This window comes from Salvelinus sp. IW2-2015, linkage group LG14, assembly GCF_002910315.2.
Source record: "Salvelinus sp. IW2-2015 linkage group LG14, ASM291031v2, whole genome shotgun sequence".
In the NCBI taxonomy this organism is placed as follows: domain Eukaryota; kingdom Metazoa; phylum Chordata; class Actinopteri; order Salmoniformes; family Salmonidae; genus Salvelinus; species Salvelinus sp. IW2-2015.
Genome location: NC_036854.1, coordinates 1,224,202 through 1,241,701, shown reverse-complemented (window position 1 = coordinate 1,241,701; position 17,500 = coordinate 1,224,202). Strand labels below are relative to the sequence as shown.

At 42.6% G+C, this 17,500-nt stretch overlaps 1 protein-coding gene across 1 annotated transcript in view; it reads right to left on the bottom strand.

Moving 5' to 3' along the window:
* Positions 1-11,721: 11,721 nt before the first annotated feature.
* The window catches only part of LOC111973302 (otoferlin-like), a 164,327-nt gene continuing 158,548 nt past the window's right edge, over positions 11,722-17,500 (bottom strand). The window contains 4 exon segments of the mRNA XM_070446450.1: positions 11,722-12,887; positions 15,805-15,905; positions 16,127-16,305; positions 16,475-16,716. Coding sequence (XP_070302551.1) covers positions 12,707-12,887; positions 15,805-15,905; positions 16,127-16,305; positions 16,475-16,716 — 703 coding nt within the window. The 3' untranslated portion in view covers positions 11,722-12,706.

Sequence of the window (17,500 nt, the reverse complement as noted above, 5' to 3'; positions counted from 1 at the left end):
GGACAAACACTTACCTGGAGGTGACAGCATTCCCTCCCATATATGCACCCCTAGATACAACTATGACAAAACAAACAATAAAAATGGGTCACAACTCCTGCAGCTCTGTCGCATGCTGGGTCTGTACATAGTTAGTGGTAGGCTTCGAGGGGACTCCTATGGTAGGTACACCTACAGCTCATCCCTTGGCAGTAGTACTGTAGATTACTTTATCACTGACCTCAACCCAGAGTCTCTCAGAGCGGTCACATTCAGCCCACTGACACCCCTATCAGATCACAGCAAAATCACAGTCTACTTGAACAGAGCAGTACTCAATGATGAAGCATCAAAGCCAAATGAAGTGCATAATATTAAGAAACTATATAAATATAGTAAGTAGCATAGAAACCTACCAAAAAACAATTAGGCAACAACAAATTCAATCGCATTGAGACAACTTCCTGGACAAAATGTTTCACTGTAATAGTAAAGTTGTAAACTTGGCAGTAGAAAGCCTAAACAGTATATTTGACCTTGCAGCTTCCCTATCAAATCTAAAAATTTAAAGCAAAAAAAAAAAAAACATTTATAAAAAGACAAATGGTTTGATGAAGAATGCCAAAACTTAAGAAACAAATTGAGAAACCTATCCAACCAAAAACATAGAGACCCAGAAAACCTGAGTCTAAGCCTTCACTATGGTGAATAACTAAAACAATACAGAAATGCACTACGGAAAAAGAATGAACAAGACGTGAGAAATCAGCTCAATGTAACTGAAGAATCCATAGAATCTAACCACTTCTGGGGAAATTGGAACACACTAAACAAACAACAACACAAAGAGTTATCTATTCAAAATGGAGATGTATGAATAAACCACTTCTCCAATCTTTTTGGCTTTATAACAAAGAACAAAGACCAAAACAGCTAAAACATATACATGATCAATTACAAATCTTAGAATCAGCTATCAAAGACTACCCGAATCCACTGGATTCTCCAATTACATTGAATGAACTACAGGACAAAATACAAACCCTCCAACCCAAAAGGCCTGTGGTGTTGATGGTATCCTAAATTAAATGATCAAATATACAGACCAAAAATTCCAATTGGCTATACTTAAACTCTTTAACACCATCCTCAGCTCAGGCATCTTCCCCAATATTTGTAACCAAGGACTGATCACCCCAATCCACAAAGGTGGAGACAAATTTGACCCCAATAACTACCATGGGATATGCGTCAACAGCAACCTTCGAAGATCCTCTGCATTATCATTAACAGCAGACTCCTACATTTCCTCAGTGAAAACAATGTACTGAGCAAATGTAAAATTGGCTTTTTATCACCATATATTCACCCTGCACACCCTAATTGAAAAACAAACAAAACAAAGGCAAAGTTTTGCTCATTAAAAAAAATATTTTGACTCAATTTAGCATGAGGGTCTGCTATACAAATTGATGGAAAGCGGTGTTGGGAGGAAAACATTCAACATTATAAAATCTATGTACACAAACAACGTGTAAAAAACACAAATTTCTTCCCACAGGGCCGTGGGGTGAGACAGGGATGCAGCTTGAGCCACACCATCTTCAACATATATATCAACGAATTGGCGGGGGCATTAGAACTGTCTGCAGCACCCGGCCTCACCCTACTAGAATCTGAAGTCAAATGTCTACTGTTTGCTGATAATCTGGTGCAGCCACACCATCTTCAACATATATATCAACGAATTGGCGGGGGCATTAGAACTGTCTGCAGCACCCGGCCTCACCCTACTAGAATCTGAAGTCAAATGTCTACTGTTTGCTGATAATCTGGTGCTTCTGTCCACAACCAAGAAGGGCCTACAGCAGCACCTAGATCTTCTGAACAGATTCTGTCAGACCTGGGCCCTGACAGTAAATCTCAGTAAGACCAAAATAATGGTGTTCTATTGCCAGTTGCCAGGACCATAAATACAAATTCCATCTAGACACCGTTGCCCTAGGCAACACAAAAAACTATACCTACCTCGGCCTAAACATCAAAACAGCATCTGCTTAATTTGAATACTTCTAAAATTTACAGAAAATAAGGGCATTATTATCAACATAAAAGGTGAGTGATGGGCGTTTTTCCGGCAAAGTTTTAATGCTTGTTCATGTGCGTACAGTTTCAGGACAGGGTCTGATTTATAACGGGAAACACAAACATGCTTGCGCCAAGTTTATAAATCTGAATATATTCGTACTTGTCCAGTCTTTTCAGAAATGGTGCACACAGATTGTTGTGAAATCTACACAATGGCTATAAATGAGGCCTCTGGTTTGGGAGGTCGGTGTATGACAAGGGCCTGGATTCAATCATATCAAGCATTAACCATCGATAGCAGACGCCACATAGTGGATGTTTTGGCAGTGTCAGAAGTGACAATGCATTGGAGCCGCCAAATTGGAGAGCAGCTGGTTTTGCGATTGTCATGAAGAATCTTGTACAAGGTGTCCTTTTTCCAGAATAATCGTTGCTTGGTTGTAGAATGTCGTCTTCATCTGTCGATTTAGCTAACAAAGATGGCCATAAGAAAATGCTATGTTTTTTTATTTAAGTAGTATGTGTTCAGGAAGTGGAAATTAGTCTAAGCTATAAGAAGTTTGTTAATGGATATTTATATTTTGTGTTTTAAGTTATCATTTCAGTTTTACTTGGTGTTATCACTGTTACACATCCATATCCAACTCACAATAAGGCATAACAAAGGAAATACCGAAAATCGCAATATACTGATATAAACTGATATAACTCGGTTTAAAATAACTACCTTATGATGTTTTTAACACATATATCAAATAAAATCAGAGCCGGATATATCTAACTTCTAAAACTAAAGCTTTTCTGAACGCAATGCAGAGGTCCCTCTTGCGTCAGGCCAAACGGTGAAAAGACCAGACCCTCCGTTCCAAGACGTCTTGTTCGGCCTCAGATCTAGCTAGACACCCCATTCCAACTCTCACTGCCCACTGACATCTAGTGGAAGGCGTATGCAGTGCATGTAGACCCATAGATTCCATGCAAATTAATAAACTGACCCTGGAACAGAGCCCTCGATTTCAGATTTCTCACTTCCTGGCAGGAAGTTTGCTGCAAAATGAGTTCTGTTTTACTCACAGATATAATTCAAACGGTTTTAGAAACTAGAGAGTGTTTTCTATCCAATAGTAATAATAATATGCATATTGTACGAGCAAGAATTGAGTACGAGGCAGTTTAATTTGGGAACGATTTTTTACAAAGTGAAAACAGCGCCCCCCCTATTGAGAAAAGGTTTTAACCTCCTATTCTCTGTTGTGTCTTAGGAATTTTAAAGTTAATATCTCATATCTCACTCCGCTATATTAGGCTTCCCTCTCCTCCTTTTTGGACTTTATTTCAGTACTGTCTGTTGAATCGGATTGATGGTCAATTCACCCTGTGTTTATTTGACCATTCAAGTTCTCTTGTTCGCATAGAATTACCTTCCTATCTCACCAAACCTAGTTTATATCCTCACTCTCGGTTTAGGACTTTATTTAGATATGTCTGTTGAATTGGATCTATGGCTAATCTACCCTGTGTTTAATTAGCCATATGAGTTATCCTATTTGTACAAGATCACCGTCCTATCTCACAGCACCTATTTAACATCCCCCCTTAATAACCCCTCTGGCAACCAAGGCCGCCAGATCTATTAAGCCTTAATAACCCCTCTGGCCACCAAGGCACCCGGATCTATTAAGCTAATTTTATTTATGGTAGTGCACCTTACCTCAGGTCATTTCGGACCTGCCCCGTTATCGATTTTGGTTAGTAAAAACCTCCTGGTGAATCTGTTTGGAATACCCAAGCTCCTATTATTGATCAATTCTAAACATTTTAGAACATCAAATCAAAGATATCTTAAATCATTCCCCCCAAATTCGTAAATAAAGATTTACTGACCTGTCTTGTAGACTGGGAAAAGCAATGTAGGTTGGATCCCGTCACCGTCTCTGCCGACCTTAGGTATATACCGGCCTGTTATGGAACCCCAATGTCAGGGGACAGGTCCTTAATTTACGGGTCAATGACCCGCCCGTGCACGGTATTTCGGCGTGGTACCTTCGGACGGTAGGGACAGGTATTGGGATCCGGCTCGAAGGACCAATTGTTATGAGAATTTTGTTCTCATGTTCATTAACCAATTTAATTAAACTACTCAGTCTGCTATATCAGGATTTGTAGGATACTGATATAAATGAAAACAGACAGAGGCCAGTCTACAATAGTCATGAATGTTTATTTACGAGAGCTCTGCTAATCATTTCCTGTACATTGGTCTATATACCTCTCATTTCGTCATAAATGTCCCTCCTCCTCTCCGAGACAATCAAATCAAATCAAATCAAGTTTATTTTATATAGCCCTTCGTACATCAGCTAATATCTCGAAGTGCTGTACAGAAACCCAGCCTAAAACCCCAAACAGCAAGCAATGCAGGTGTAGAAGCACAATGACAATATAATTCACAAGTCTTCTCCTTCTCATACATTGTCTGCCACCTGTTATACAATCTACTACAAGCCCAAGGTCTCTCACCTTCCTGGGTGGGGACAGAATGTCCTGTAAGGAACACAGTAGTACAGCTTGTCTGTCGATAGCTCCTCTTATCATTTGTTTCACACTTGCACCCTGCTTACACACTAAAAAGGAACAAAAAGTCCTTGTGTGTAGTTTTAGTCAGAATTAGAACGACACACATCAGATTTATAGATGTATGATTCTAATAAATTTCATACAATTATACAATGACAGGGTAGAATTCTGTTAGTTATAGTTCTACGTTAAATGTATACATCATTTAGTCATTATTCATAAAATTCGTAACAACTGGGAACTGTCGCCGGAAGCTCTGGACTGGGAACTGTCGCCGGAAGCTCTGGACTGTGGAGGCGCACTGGAGGCCTTATGCGTGGGACCGGTACATGTGGCACCGGGCTGATGACACGCACCTCAGGGCGAGTGCGGGAAGGAGGCACAGGACGTACTGGACTGTGGAGGCGCACTGGAGGCCTGATGCGTGGGACCGGTCCAGTGGCACCGGGCTGATGACACCCACCTCAGGGCGAGTGCAGGGAGGAGGCACAGGACGTACTGGACTGTGGAGGCGCACTGGAGGCCTGATGCGTGGGACCGGTACAGGTGGCACCGGGCTGATGACACGCACCTCAGGGCGAGTGCGGGGAGGAGGCACAGGACGCACTGGTCTGTGAAGGCGCACTGGAGACACAGTACGTATGGCCGGCGCAGGATATACTGGACCGTGGAGGCGCACTGGAGGTCTGGAGCGTAGAGCTGGCACAACGCATCCTGGCTGGATGCTCACTTTAGCCCGGCAAGTGCGGGGCGCTGGCACAGGACGCACTGGGCAGTGAAGGCACACTGGCGACACAGTGCGTAGAGCCGGGCACAGGATATCCTGGACCGAGGAGGAGTACTAGAGACCAGGAGCGCTGAGCCGGCACAACCCGTCCTGGCTGGATGCTCACTTTCGCACGGCAAGTGCGAGGAGCTGGCACAGAACGCACCGGGCTGTGGATGCGCACTGGAGACACATTGCATATCTCCGCAAAACATGGTTCCTGACTGGTTCCACGCTCCTCACGGCGACTGTCTTGCTCCAGACACCAAAACATCACTCCCTTCAACTATCTCACAATACTCCTCGCTCAGTCTATCCCAATATTCCTCTTCGCTCTCAGACTCACTCCTCGGCGTCGCCGACCAACCCGTGTGCCTCCCCCCAAAAATGTTTTGGGGCTGCCTCGGGCTTCCGTCGTGGTCGTGAACTTCGGAGTCGCCGTTGATCCTCCTGCGTCGGCTTCCATGGAAGGCTTTCGTCTCCTGCCATTATCTCCTCCCAAGTCCAGGATGTCTTCTCCTCCTGGCCACGCTGCTTGGTCCGTTTGTGGTGGGATCTTCTGTCACGTTCGTCATAAGGAGTAGACCAAGATGCAGCGGAATAGAAAACTTCAAAGAACAAAACAACCAAACGGACAAACGAAACGTGAAGCTATAAAAATGCTCACAGGCAACTAAACATAGACAAGATCCCACAAACACAATGGGAAAATGGCTACCTAAATATGATCCCCAATCAGAGACTACGATAAACAGCTGCCTCTGATTGGGAACCATACTAGGCCAACATAGAAATATAATTCACCTAGAGGGGGCAGCAGATCCATATCTTACAGGGAACTGAATCGGCGATGAGTTGAACATTGACCAGTCTCAGAATTCTCACTTCCTGTTTGGATTTTTTCTCAGGTTTTATCCTGCCATATAAGTTCTGTTATACTCACATACATACTTCAAACAGTTTTAGAAACTTCTGAGTGTTTTCTATCCAATACTACTAATAATATGCATATATTAGCAACTATGACTGAGGAGCAGGCCGTTTACTCTGGGCACCTCTGTGCACCTTTCATCCAAGCTATTCAATACTGCCCCTGCAGCCATAAGAAGTTAAATGCCATGGCACAGATCAATAACCAGCCAATCAATAGGCTAACTGATTGCAGGGCAGTGTTGTTGTCTGTAATCATCTGTAGTTAAAAAGCAGTACAGACCAATCAATCCTTTTAAGACATTCCATCAATAAAAGGAAATGGACTGTGTGCACTTCATTAGTTCATTTTGGCGTGTTACCTGTAAGATAAACTGTATATTCACAACAGCAACATGATCAATACCACATTACCATATCATGCATGGCCTGTGGGATTGTGTCACCTATATGAAATATCTGATTTAAACTGAGTAATGGTCTACTTAAGCGCAATTGGTAGCCTTGGTATCCTTTCTAACCAACTGTATGAAATAATATACATATCACTGAAACTCAAGAACCACAGTCCTTGACTAATATCTGTTTACAGCATTGAGGGAAAGATAGCACTTTATAACGTACTACTGCTATGAGAAATAAAAGCCCAGAGTTAAATAGGGACACCATGCAGATGTTTGTTCAGATCAGACAGTACCTCACCTTGGCCCAGACTAAACACTGCCCCAGTGCACTCTGGTACCACTCTCCAAATGCGGAAGACAATCGAAAGGGCAAAGTCTTAATGCTCTTATTACTGGCCTCCCTAGACTTAGAAAGTGCAGCATGATGTTGATTCCTATGGTGCTGTGGTGTGTCTGTCACAATGAGTGGAGCAGTCTAGGTCGTGTGTGGTTGTGTGGTGTGTGTGTTGTGTGTGGTTTGTGTGTGTGTGTGTGTGTGTGTGTGTGTGTGTGTGTGTGTGTGTGGTGTGTGTGTGTGTGTGTGTGGGTTGTGTGTGTGTGTGTGTGTGAGAGAGAGATGCTGTATATCATCATGACTGACTCTTTAGAGCCCCCTAGTGTCTGTGTAACACCGCTGGAGTCCAAAGACCCAACTCAAGTCCAATCAATCTCCACTTAAAGGGTTGAGCTGGGGTGTATTCATGATCAATTCTGTCAATTATCGATTCTGTTATCAAATTGATCAGAAATACAGTGTAGACATTGTTAATGTTGCAAATTACTATTGTAGCTGGAAACTGCTGTTTTTTTAATGGAATATCTACATAGGCGTACAGAGGCCCATTATGAGCAACCATCACTCCTGTGTTCCAATGGCACATTGTGTTAGCTAATCCAAGTTTATCTTTTTAAAAGGCTAATTGATCATTAGAAAACACTTTTGCAATTATGTTAGCACAGCTGAAACGGTTGTCCTTATTAAAAAAGCAATAAAACAGCGAGAAATGGCCAAGAAACTGAAGATCTCGTACAACGCTGTGTACTACTCCCTTCACAGAACAGTGCAAACCGGCTCTAACCAAGATAAAAAGAGGAGTGGGAGGCCCTGGTGCACAACTGAGCAAGAGGACAAATACATTAGAGTGTCTAGTTTGAGAAACAGACGCCTCACAGGTCCTCAACTGGCAGCTTCATTATTAACCTTTCTGAACCACCCATCCCGGATCCGGGATAATTGTCATCAGAAACGCTGACTAGCATAGCCTAGCCTAGCGCCACAGGTATATAATAWAATATAATTTCATGAAATCACAAGTGCAARATTGCAAAACACAGTTTAGCCTTTTGTTAATCCATCTGTCGTCTCAGATTTTGAAATTAWGCTTTACAGCGAAAGCAATACAAGCGTTTGTGTAAGTTTATCGATCGCTCGACAAAACAATAAGTACACCTAGCATCAGGTAACTTGGTCACGAAAATCAGAAAAGCAAATCAAATTAATCGTTTACCTTTGATGATCTTCGGATGTTTTCACTCACGAAACTCCCAGTTAGACAACAAACGTTCCTTTTGTTCCATAAAGATATTTTTCATATCCAAATACCTCCGTTAGTTTGATGCGTTATGCCCAGGAATCCACCGGAAAGAGCGCTCGCGACAACGCCGACAAAAATCCCAAATTATATCCATAATGTCCACAGAAACATGTCAAACGTTTTTTATAATCCATCTTCAGGGTGTTTTTCAAATATCTATTCGATAATATATCAACCGGGACAGTTGGCTTTTCAATAGGACCGGGAGAAACAATGGCCGCCTTTCTCTGTTACGCAGAACTCACTCTGAGAGCCCCCACCTATCCACTTACGCAATGTGCCCATTCACGCTCATTCTTCAAAATAAAAGCCTGAAACTATGTCTAAAGGCTGTTGACACCTTAGGGAAGCCATAGAAAAAGAAGTCTGGTTGATATCCCTTTAAATGGGCAATAGGGATGCATAGGAACAGAGAGGTTTCAAAAACAGGGTCACTTCCTGATTGGATTTTCCCCAGGTTTTAACCTGCAATATCAGTTCTGTTTAACTCACAGACAACATTTTTACAGTTTTGGAAACTTCAGAGTGTTTTCTATCCTAATCTGACACTTATATGCATATTCTAGTTTCGGGGGCTGAGAAATAGGCAGTTTCAAATGGGTACGTTTTTTAGCCAAAAACGAAAATGTCGCCCCCTAGTCTTAAGATGTTTTAAATAGTACTCGCAAAACACCAGTCTCAACATCAACAGTGAAGAGGTGAACAGTGAAGACTCCGGGATGCTGGCCTTCTAGGCAGAGTTGCAAAGAAAAAGCCATATCTCAGGCTGGCCAATAAAAATAAAAGATTAAGATGGGCAAAAGAACACAGACACTGGACAGAGGAACTCTGCCAACACTAGGGCTATCTGTTTCAATAACCAAACTAGCATACCAGTAATAATGAAGCAGTGTATTGGGCATGCATTCTAAGTGGCTTGCTAGTATGGGCATTATATGTGACACACTGGGCTCAAAATAGTCAACTTAAATCAGTGGAGAAACATTTCATATGACCAAGTGAAACCTTACACACATATTTCTCACAATGGAGTGATGATTGTGACTGACCAGGTGAATCCTGGTGAAAGCTATGATCCCTTATTGATTTTTAAGCCTTGAGACAATTTAGACATTGTGTATGTGTGCCATTCAGAGGGTGAATTGTGTATGTGTGCCATTCAGAGGGTGAATTGTGTATGTTTGCCATTCAGAGGGTTAATGGGAAAGACAAAATATTTAAGTGCCTTTGAACGGGGTATGGTAGTAATGTAGGTGCCAGACGCACCGGTTTCAGTGTGTCAAGAACTGCAACGCTGCTGAGTTTTTCACGCATAACAGTTTCCCGTCAAGAATGGTCCACCACCCAAAGGACATCCAGCCAGCTTGTTGGAGTCAACATGGGCCACCATCCCTGTCGAATGATTTAAACCTTGTAGAGTCCATGCCTCGACGAATTGAGGCTGTTCTGAGGGCAAAAGGGGGTGAAACTCAATATTAGAAAGCTGTTCCTAATGTTTTGTAGATTCAATCCGGCCTCTAATTGAGTTGATATAAAGAGCAGTGATTGATTGAGCACTGATTTAGTTTTTTATCGGTTTGTTCCCAGCATTGTTCTGATCGCAGCTTAACGACAGACACAGAGTTTAAAACAGAATACAGAGCTACGGATGCTGCTGCACCAATACGGCAACTCCAGGGTGTGTGTGTGTGTAAGTGCATCTAGAGGGTTAATGTCCAGAATGTTTGTGCTAATTTAGAGACATTTACTGACAATCTCCATACTTCGGATCAATTCTGAGCTGGATATTCTGACCCACCCAGGTGATGCCGTTGGCTCCTGAGTGAATGAGCTGACCAAGGAGTAAGAGAAGAGCACACACGAACACAGTGTAGTGGAAATGCTTAAATATTTTATGAGGAAAATAAAGCACTTTATCAACTTACAGTATGGGAGTTGATGTTTAACACAATGTAAAATATAAAGTGCATAACGGGAGTTACCTAGTAGTAAAGTAGAATGTTACCAACAATATTGAATAAAATGTAACGCATTAGAACTTGTACAATACAAACAATTTAAGATGCAAATACATTCAGGGATCAGCCACATGGAAAGTTAAGTTTGCATGTGTGTGGTTGATAAGTGTGTGTTCAGCCAGCGATGTTGAAGATCTTGTAGCTGAGGGCAGAAGGCAGGGAGAAGAAGAGCAGGCCCAGGAACAGTAGTCCCAGGACGGCCCCCAGCAGCAGAGCACAGTGCAGCTTGTACTGCCTCCAGACTAGGATACACACTACACGCACCGGGCTCAGCATCCACGACAGACTGGTGTTGGGACGACTACAGGGAGAGATGGAGATGTTTTACACACACAACAAAAATATGCACACACAACCCTCAACGAGTCGTCTAGATACGCATGCAATCTCTGCCACACACATCAAGAACACAGCGACATTTATTAGACGCTGTAAACCTATATAAACCTAACATTTCCCCAAATTGTTTTTCAATTCATTCAATTTATTTAAAGTCCTTGTTAAAACAGACAAATTAAGATTGCACACTTTTCAACAGAAATATATAAATACACTTTATCATACAAACAGACGAGGGTTAGTGCAAACATTAAAATATATTTTTTTGTTGGTTTGTATTTTGTGAACACGGGATCACTAAAATGACTGCAACACAAACGATGTCAAAACTGCAGGCTGACGTTAATTGGGATGAGTCTTGTCCTTGAGGCAGAACTGAGCGAGCTGCAAAGTCAAAAGTGGCAAATGTAAACATTTCTGGAAAGAATTTCACTTGTTGGTCTTAATTTAAGGCTAGGGTTATCAATTTGGGTTATCTGTGTGGTTAAAGCTAGGATTAATTATAAAATAAGATTTTATAACTTTGTGGCTGTCCCAGCTAGTGACCACTCTGCAGAGCTGCCTCCAGAACAAGATTCATGTCAAAAAATGCTAACCTGCCTCATAACTACAGGTAGGTCAAGCAAGGGAAACCATGAGGGAACTGCCCACTACAAACTAAGTAATCTAAAATCAAGTTGTATTCATCACATACACAGTTTACAGCAGGTATAAAAGGTGCAGTGCAATGCTTACGTGCTAGCTCCCTCAACATTGCAGAACAATATCAATAGTAATCAAAAGTCAATCAAAAACAAGTAATTAGAGGAAGGTAGTATGCATAGTAATTAAACTGATAAAAAAACTGATAGGGCAAGCCAAGTAATCTGATAGGCAGATAGGGTAGAGGTCAAGAGGCCAATCCCCACCTTCCTATTTCTGTACGTCTCATGTGCTTTAAGATGCACATAACCACTTAGGAATCTCTACATTGTAATAAAAAAATGTGTCTAGATCTGGACATAAATAAAAGGTTTAGTAACTGACTGTAAAGCTACAATAGAATGTCATGCCTTGTCAGATGACCATGTAAACTGAATCACAGTGAGATGTTAGAATACAGTTGCATGCTTATTTGTCTCTAAAGCTACTGCGCATTTGCTGGATAACAGTAACAATCTATAAGAGCATTCCAGGTCACTGAAGGAAGGGCTGAAGAAACAAGCATTGTTCAATAAAATGTTGGTGTTTGAGGACACAAATTAAACCAAACGATAGCATGCTTAGCTCGGTAATTGATAAATATTCAAAAGTTATTCTTGTATTCCTTGTCTCTCTTTAAATCTTGTTAAACTAGGTCCTAGGAAAATAGACATCTGTTGTTCAATCGCTTCATCATTATTTAAGATGTGTACAAAGGCTGCAAGAGGAACATTAACTGTTGGAAACAATCACTTTGTTGTCCAGTTCAAGTCATCACACCAACCAACCCCATGATTCCCATTTAAAAACAGCTGTATAATAGAAGTAATGGGAAAAATTACAACATCACTTGAGAAATGTATGTCCATGCAAGACCAACAGTACCAATCAACTGACCACTAACCATGACCTTCCAAATAATTTAAGTCACAAATAAATCGATAAATAAATAAACAATGTCTAAAATGTTACATCAGGGTGTGCCGCATCATTGATGATCAGATCAGGGGCGAGGAGCTTGATTGGTTAGTCAGTGGTCATCGCAGGAGTGGTTAGGCCCACTGTGCTACTGTAGAGTAGAAGATATATGGACGGTCTTAGCTTTTAGTAGTCCAAGCGATAGATAAAAAGTCCAAGGGATAGATAGAACGTCTTTGAGTAGAAGGTGTGTTAAGCAGCACTGCCAAGGTTAGATGGGTGGTGGGGCGGGGGCAAGGCTGGGATGCTGAGGGAGGGGACCGTGGGGCTGCAATCATCTTGTCTCCGCATGTATCCAGTCATTCATCCCCCTCAGGCCCCCAGCAGCTTCTTGACCAGGTAGCCAGGCATGCTGTAGAGGAAGAGCCCCAGCATCATGAGCAGCAGCAGGGCCACAATGATCTTGATGATGAGCCACTTGTAGCGGTTACACACCAGGTAGCGGATGGCCTTCAGGGGGCTCAGGAACCACAGGAATGTGGTGTCCGGCCGACTGGGGGGGGTGGGGTAAGGTTAGAGGGGAAGGGCGAAGATAGAGGGGTAGATAGTGGGGCATGGGATGGGGGTTAAAAGGGTGTAATGGAGGGTATAAGGGAAGGAAGTGGGGAAAGATATGGGGTAGATAGGGGGCGGTTNGGGGGGGGGGGGGTTAGAAGATATAGGGAAGGGAGTGGAGAAGTATATGGGGTAGATAGAGGGCAGTTGAGGTGGGGGACAGAGGGGTGAGTAGGTTAAAGGGAAGATAGTGGGTGGGGTGAGGAAACGGTGATAAGGGGGCCAGAGGTGGAGGATAAAAAGTGAAAAGAGGAGAGCCAGTGTTAGTGGTTAGTAAGCCATATATGATGTATGACTATTTCCAATGGATCACATTTCTCCATACACTACTACGCAAACAACCCTGTTAATGACATAACTACATTATTTGTATTAACCAAAAGACCATTGCACAGTCAGCTAAGCACAGATATATTCCTCAGACAATGAAGACATGAAATGGGATGATGATTGTTTGACATTTTTCAGACACTCACATAGTGACTTACAGGAACAATTAGGTTTAAGTGACTTGCTCAAGGGCACATTGATTGTTTTTTCACCTATTTGGCTCAGGGATTTGAACCAGTGACCTTACGGTTACTGGCCCAAAGCTCTTAACCGATAGGCTACCTGCTGCCCATATAATGAAAGCCCTTATTGTTGATTTGTAGTTAATGTTGTTAACAACTTGAATAAATGTATTTTATGTTTTTTCTTAAATTCAGATTTCAGGGAGAATTTCACTGTAAATTTACAGCATTATCCTGGCACCAGAGTTGCCAGCTTAATACTGTAATTTTGCTGTACAGCAGAGATGCAGTTATATATTTCACAGTACTATTTTCCTTACTGTAAAACATTACAGCATCCAATTTACAGCAGGGATGCTGTATGCTGTAACATGTTTTACAGTAAGGAAAATTACCATCTGTTAATTGTGTGATTTGATTGGTCGACACACCCTCTGTAGATTGTGTGATTTGATTGGTCGACACGCCATCTATAGATTGTGTGATTTGATTGGTCGACACACCATCTGAAGATTGTGTGATTTGATTGTACAATGAGTGTTTGGAGACCTAGGTCTACGTCATCGGAGATTCAATTGGCACATGAGCATTCACGCTAAGTTGCCATCTGAGAAACAGAAACGAGCAAAAAGTCAGTGGTTGTATTTGATTAACATTTATTGAAAAAGTATGGATTTCAACAAAGAAATGCACGTAACTACAGAAGACAAACATAGGTACCGCGTTTCATTATTATTATTATTTTTAAGTATTGACCTTGGGTGAATCGATGTAGTCGGAGCTAGATATTCCACAAAGCCTGGTCTCTGCTCCACTCTGTTGGTGAAGTTCACCATGGAGTGGTTTAGACTGCTAGCAACTCTGCTGCCAGTATAATGCTGTACATTTATAGGGAAAAGTTTTGCGCTGCATATAATACGTCTCCAGTGTAATGACGGTGTAATGCACAATGGCAGACTCATGATTGACACAAGACATTGACAGGTTGAGAGACAAGCGACATCACAGGAAAGGAGACTAAGACAGGGAGAAGCAGGAAACAAAGCAAAGAGGAATAGGTACCAGACACAATCTTTGTCTATCTGAGAAAATACAAAGATTGAGAGACAGACCTGAGATGTGGAAAATAGGACCTGAAAAGAAAGAGGACAAGAGATGAAAGAGGTTGAGGGATAGAAGAAAGAGGTTATAGAAAAGGAAGGTGGTAGAAAGGGGAGAAGAAGATGTGATAACATCCATTGAGTGACAGATACCGCAGGAGATGGGAGGAAAAGGATAGACAGATATGGGATCAGTGAAAAGGAGGAACAGAGGAGAGAACTGGAGAGGACCAGAGAGAGGACCAGACAGAAAAAAGGAGAGGACCAGCGAGAGGGTAAATGATAAAGAGAAAGTGACAGAAAAGAAGGAACAGGAGAGGAAACGGTAGGATAGGAGAAGAGAGAGGGGGCTACCAGTGGCCCTGGTAGGTCTCAGCCCCCTCAGGCCCCCAGCATCTTCTTGACCAGGTATCCAGGGAAGGAGTATAGGAATAGACCCAACAGGAGTAGCAGCAGCAGCAGGCCCAGGGCCTTGAGGATCAGCCAGCGGTAGTTGTGCCAGATGAAGTAGCGGATGGACTTCAGGGTGTTCACAAACCACATGAGACTGGTGTCCGGGCGACTTCAGAAGGAGGGGAGGAGGAGGAGGGGATGTAGATGGAAGGAAAGACAACGCAGTTTGGAGGGGAGAGAGGGAGGCAACACAGAGACAGTAAGAAAGGAAACAGAGGGAAACGTGAAGAGATGACAGGAAGAGAACAGTGTGATGGTGTGAAAGTGTGTTCACATTGCAATGAGGTGCAGGTGTCAAAATAGACTGTATTTCTTATTATTATTTCAAGTCATTGTGTGCATCACATAACCTCTGAATAAGCCAGTGTGGCTCAGTTGGTAGAGCACAGTGCTTGCAATGCCAGGGTTGTGATTCCCATGGAGGACCAACGTGACAAAGTATGAAAGGTGTACAGTATGCACTCCAGTCGCTCTGGAAAAAAGTGTCTACTAAAATGTAAACCATTATCAGCTTCTGATGGATGCAGAAGAGAGGTTTAGAAATAAAAGACCGGGAGAAATCAGTCGGTTTTAACACTTGCACAGTGTTATTTTTGCATGGTGTGAATAGAACCCCTGAAGAAAGTGGAGGAGTATAGGAAAGTTGATCATGTCTGACTCTGTGCCATTATTTTCTGTTTCCCACCTTCGCTTTTAACATTGAGTTATTTGTGATTGTGTACGTTTTGTCTGAATGTGTATGTGGGTATAGTGTGAGTGTGTGTGTATACTGTAAATATAAAGATTTTACTTTGGTTTCTCCAGAGGGTCAGGCTCATTGCGTCCCAGACCAACAGGACTTTTCTCCGCCTCCTCTGCCGACATGAGATGAAGCTCCGCCTCCACTTTACCCTGAGAGGAAGACACAATCGACACAATCATTCCAATGATTCTCTCTCTCTCTCTCTCTCTCTCTCTCTCTCTCTCTCTCTCTCTCTCTCTCTCTCTCTCTCTCTCTCTCTCTCTCTCTCTCTCTCTCTCCTCGTCATTCTCTGTCTCTTATACACATCTAGATGTGTATAAGAGACAGCTCTCTCTCTCTCTCTCTCTCTCTCTCTCTCTCTCTCTCTCACCGTGAGTTCCATCTCGTCATTCTCGTCGCGAGCCACGAATGGCCACCAGCCCTTGACTCTTTTCTGTTTGAAGATGGAGATGCAAGGCAGCTCTGCCTGGTTCTGGACCATGTTTATAGAACACTGCTTGGCTGTCTTCGCCCCGCGGGGAAACCTGTTCAGGTCCAGCTCTATCGCACCTGTCAGGAGAGACAATACATGACATTAGAGGATAACTGAGGAGATGACAGAGCTTGAGGGATGAGATAAAGGAGCTGTATATGGCCGAGTGAATGGAGAACATTTGAGAAAAATTAAAGAAGAATGTGTAGAGTTCTAGAGAGCTCCAGCAGTGGAGGCCTACAGTACCTAGGAAGTCATCAGCGGAGAAGTGGTCAGCGTCCCAGACCTGCAGGGTGAGGCGTGCAGGGATCTTGTACTCGGTCTCGTCCCAGGAGAACATGGACTCCTTTTTGGAGATGACGATCTTCTCCTCAGCCATCAGGTAGTCGAAGGGGAACACGAAGCGCCAGTTGAAATTCCCCTCGCCCGTCAGAGAGTGGTAGTGGACGTCTGTGTCCTGCTTGTCCTCCTGCTGACCCTTCAGCCAGCTGGGTTAAAGGTCAAAGGTCACACGGGGTCAGAGGTTAGAGGTGAGGGTCATGTTGACCTGATGATGTAGTAAATTAAGTGTAAGGACTGTGTTATTATTGGGTTATTTTTGCATATTAACAAGCTTCACTTATCATGCTCTGTGTGAAGGTTGTCTGTGGAGGTTAGGCAGACGCAGTGAAGATCAGATCACCATTTTACATCAGTCAATGTGATTTAAGATTGCTATGGATCATTCATAGTATGACTCAGTATGTGTTTTATGCATTACAGGTCTGGTCCATTGAATACACAAAAAGGATGTTAGTATTTGAAAAGCAAAACACGTATGGTGGGACCCTCCAATAAGAAACCAGCCAGTAATGACAAATGTATGAGATTATTAATTAAATAAAATGGAAACATGGCTGTGAAAAGTGGTCATAGTGTGTGCACCTAGGTGAATTCTATAAAAAGTATTACCACCGTAAAACAACTGAATAAGAATAGAGTTTACACTGTATTTAAATACAAATTGCCTGATTTGGTGTTGGACGGTCACATATTACAAATGCCATGCACACACAAAGCTTTACAAAAAGAGTCAAATACATTTTTATGACAGTGCTTTCCTTCATTGGAGGGAAGATGCAGATACAAGATTAACATTAACAGAAGTGTCTTACAATGCAAATCTAGTGTCAATGCCGTATCAGCACAGTGTGGGGTGGCAGACTGACTTTATTCCCTGCAGTATCAGCACAGTGTGGGGTGGCAGACTGACTTTATTCCCTGCAGTATCAG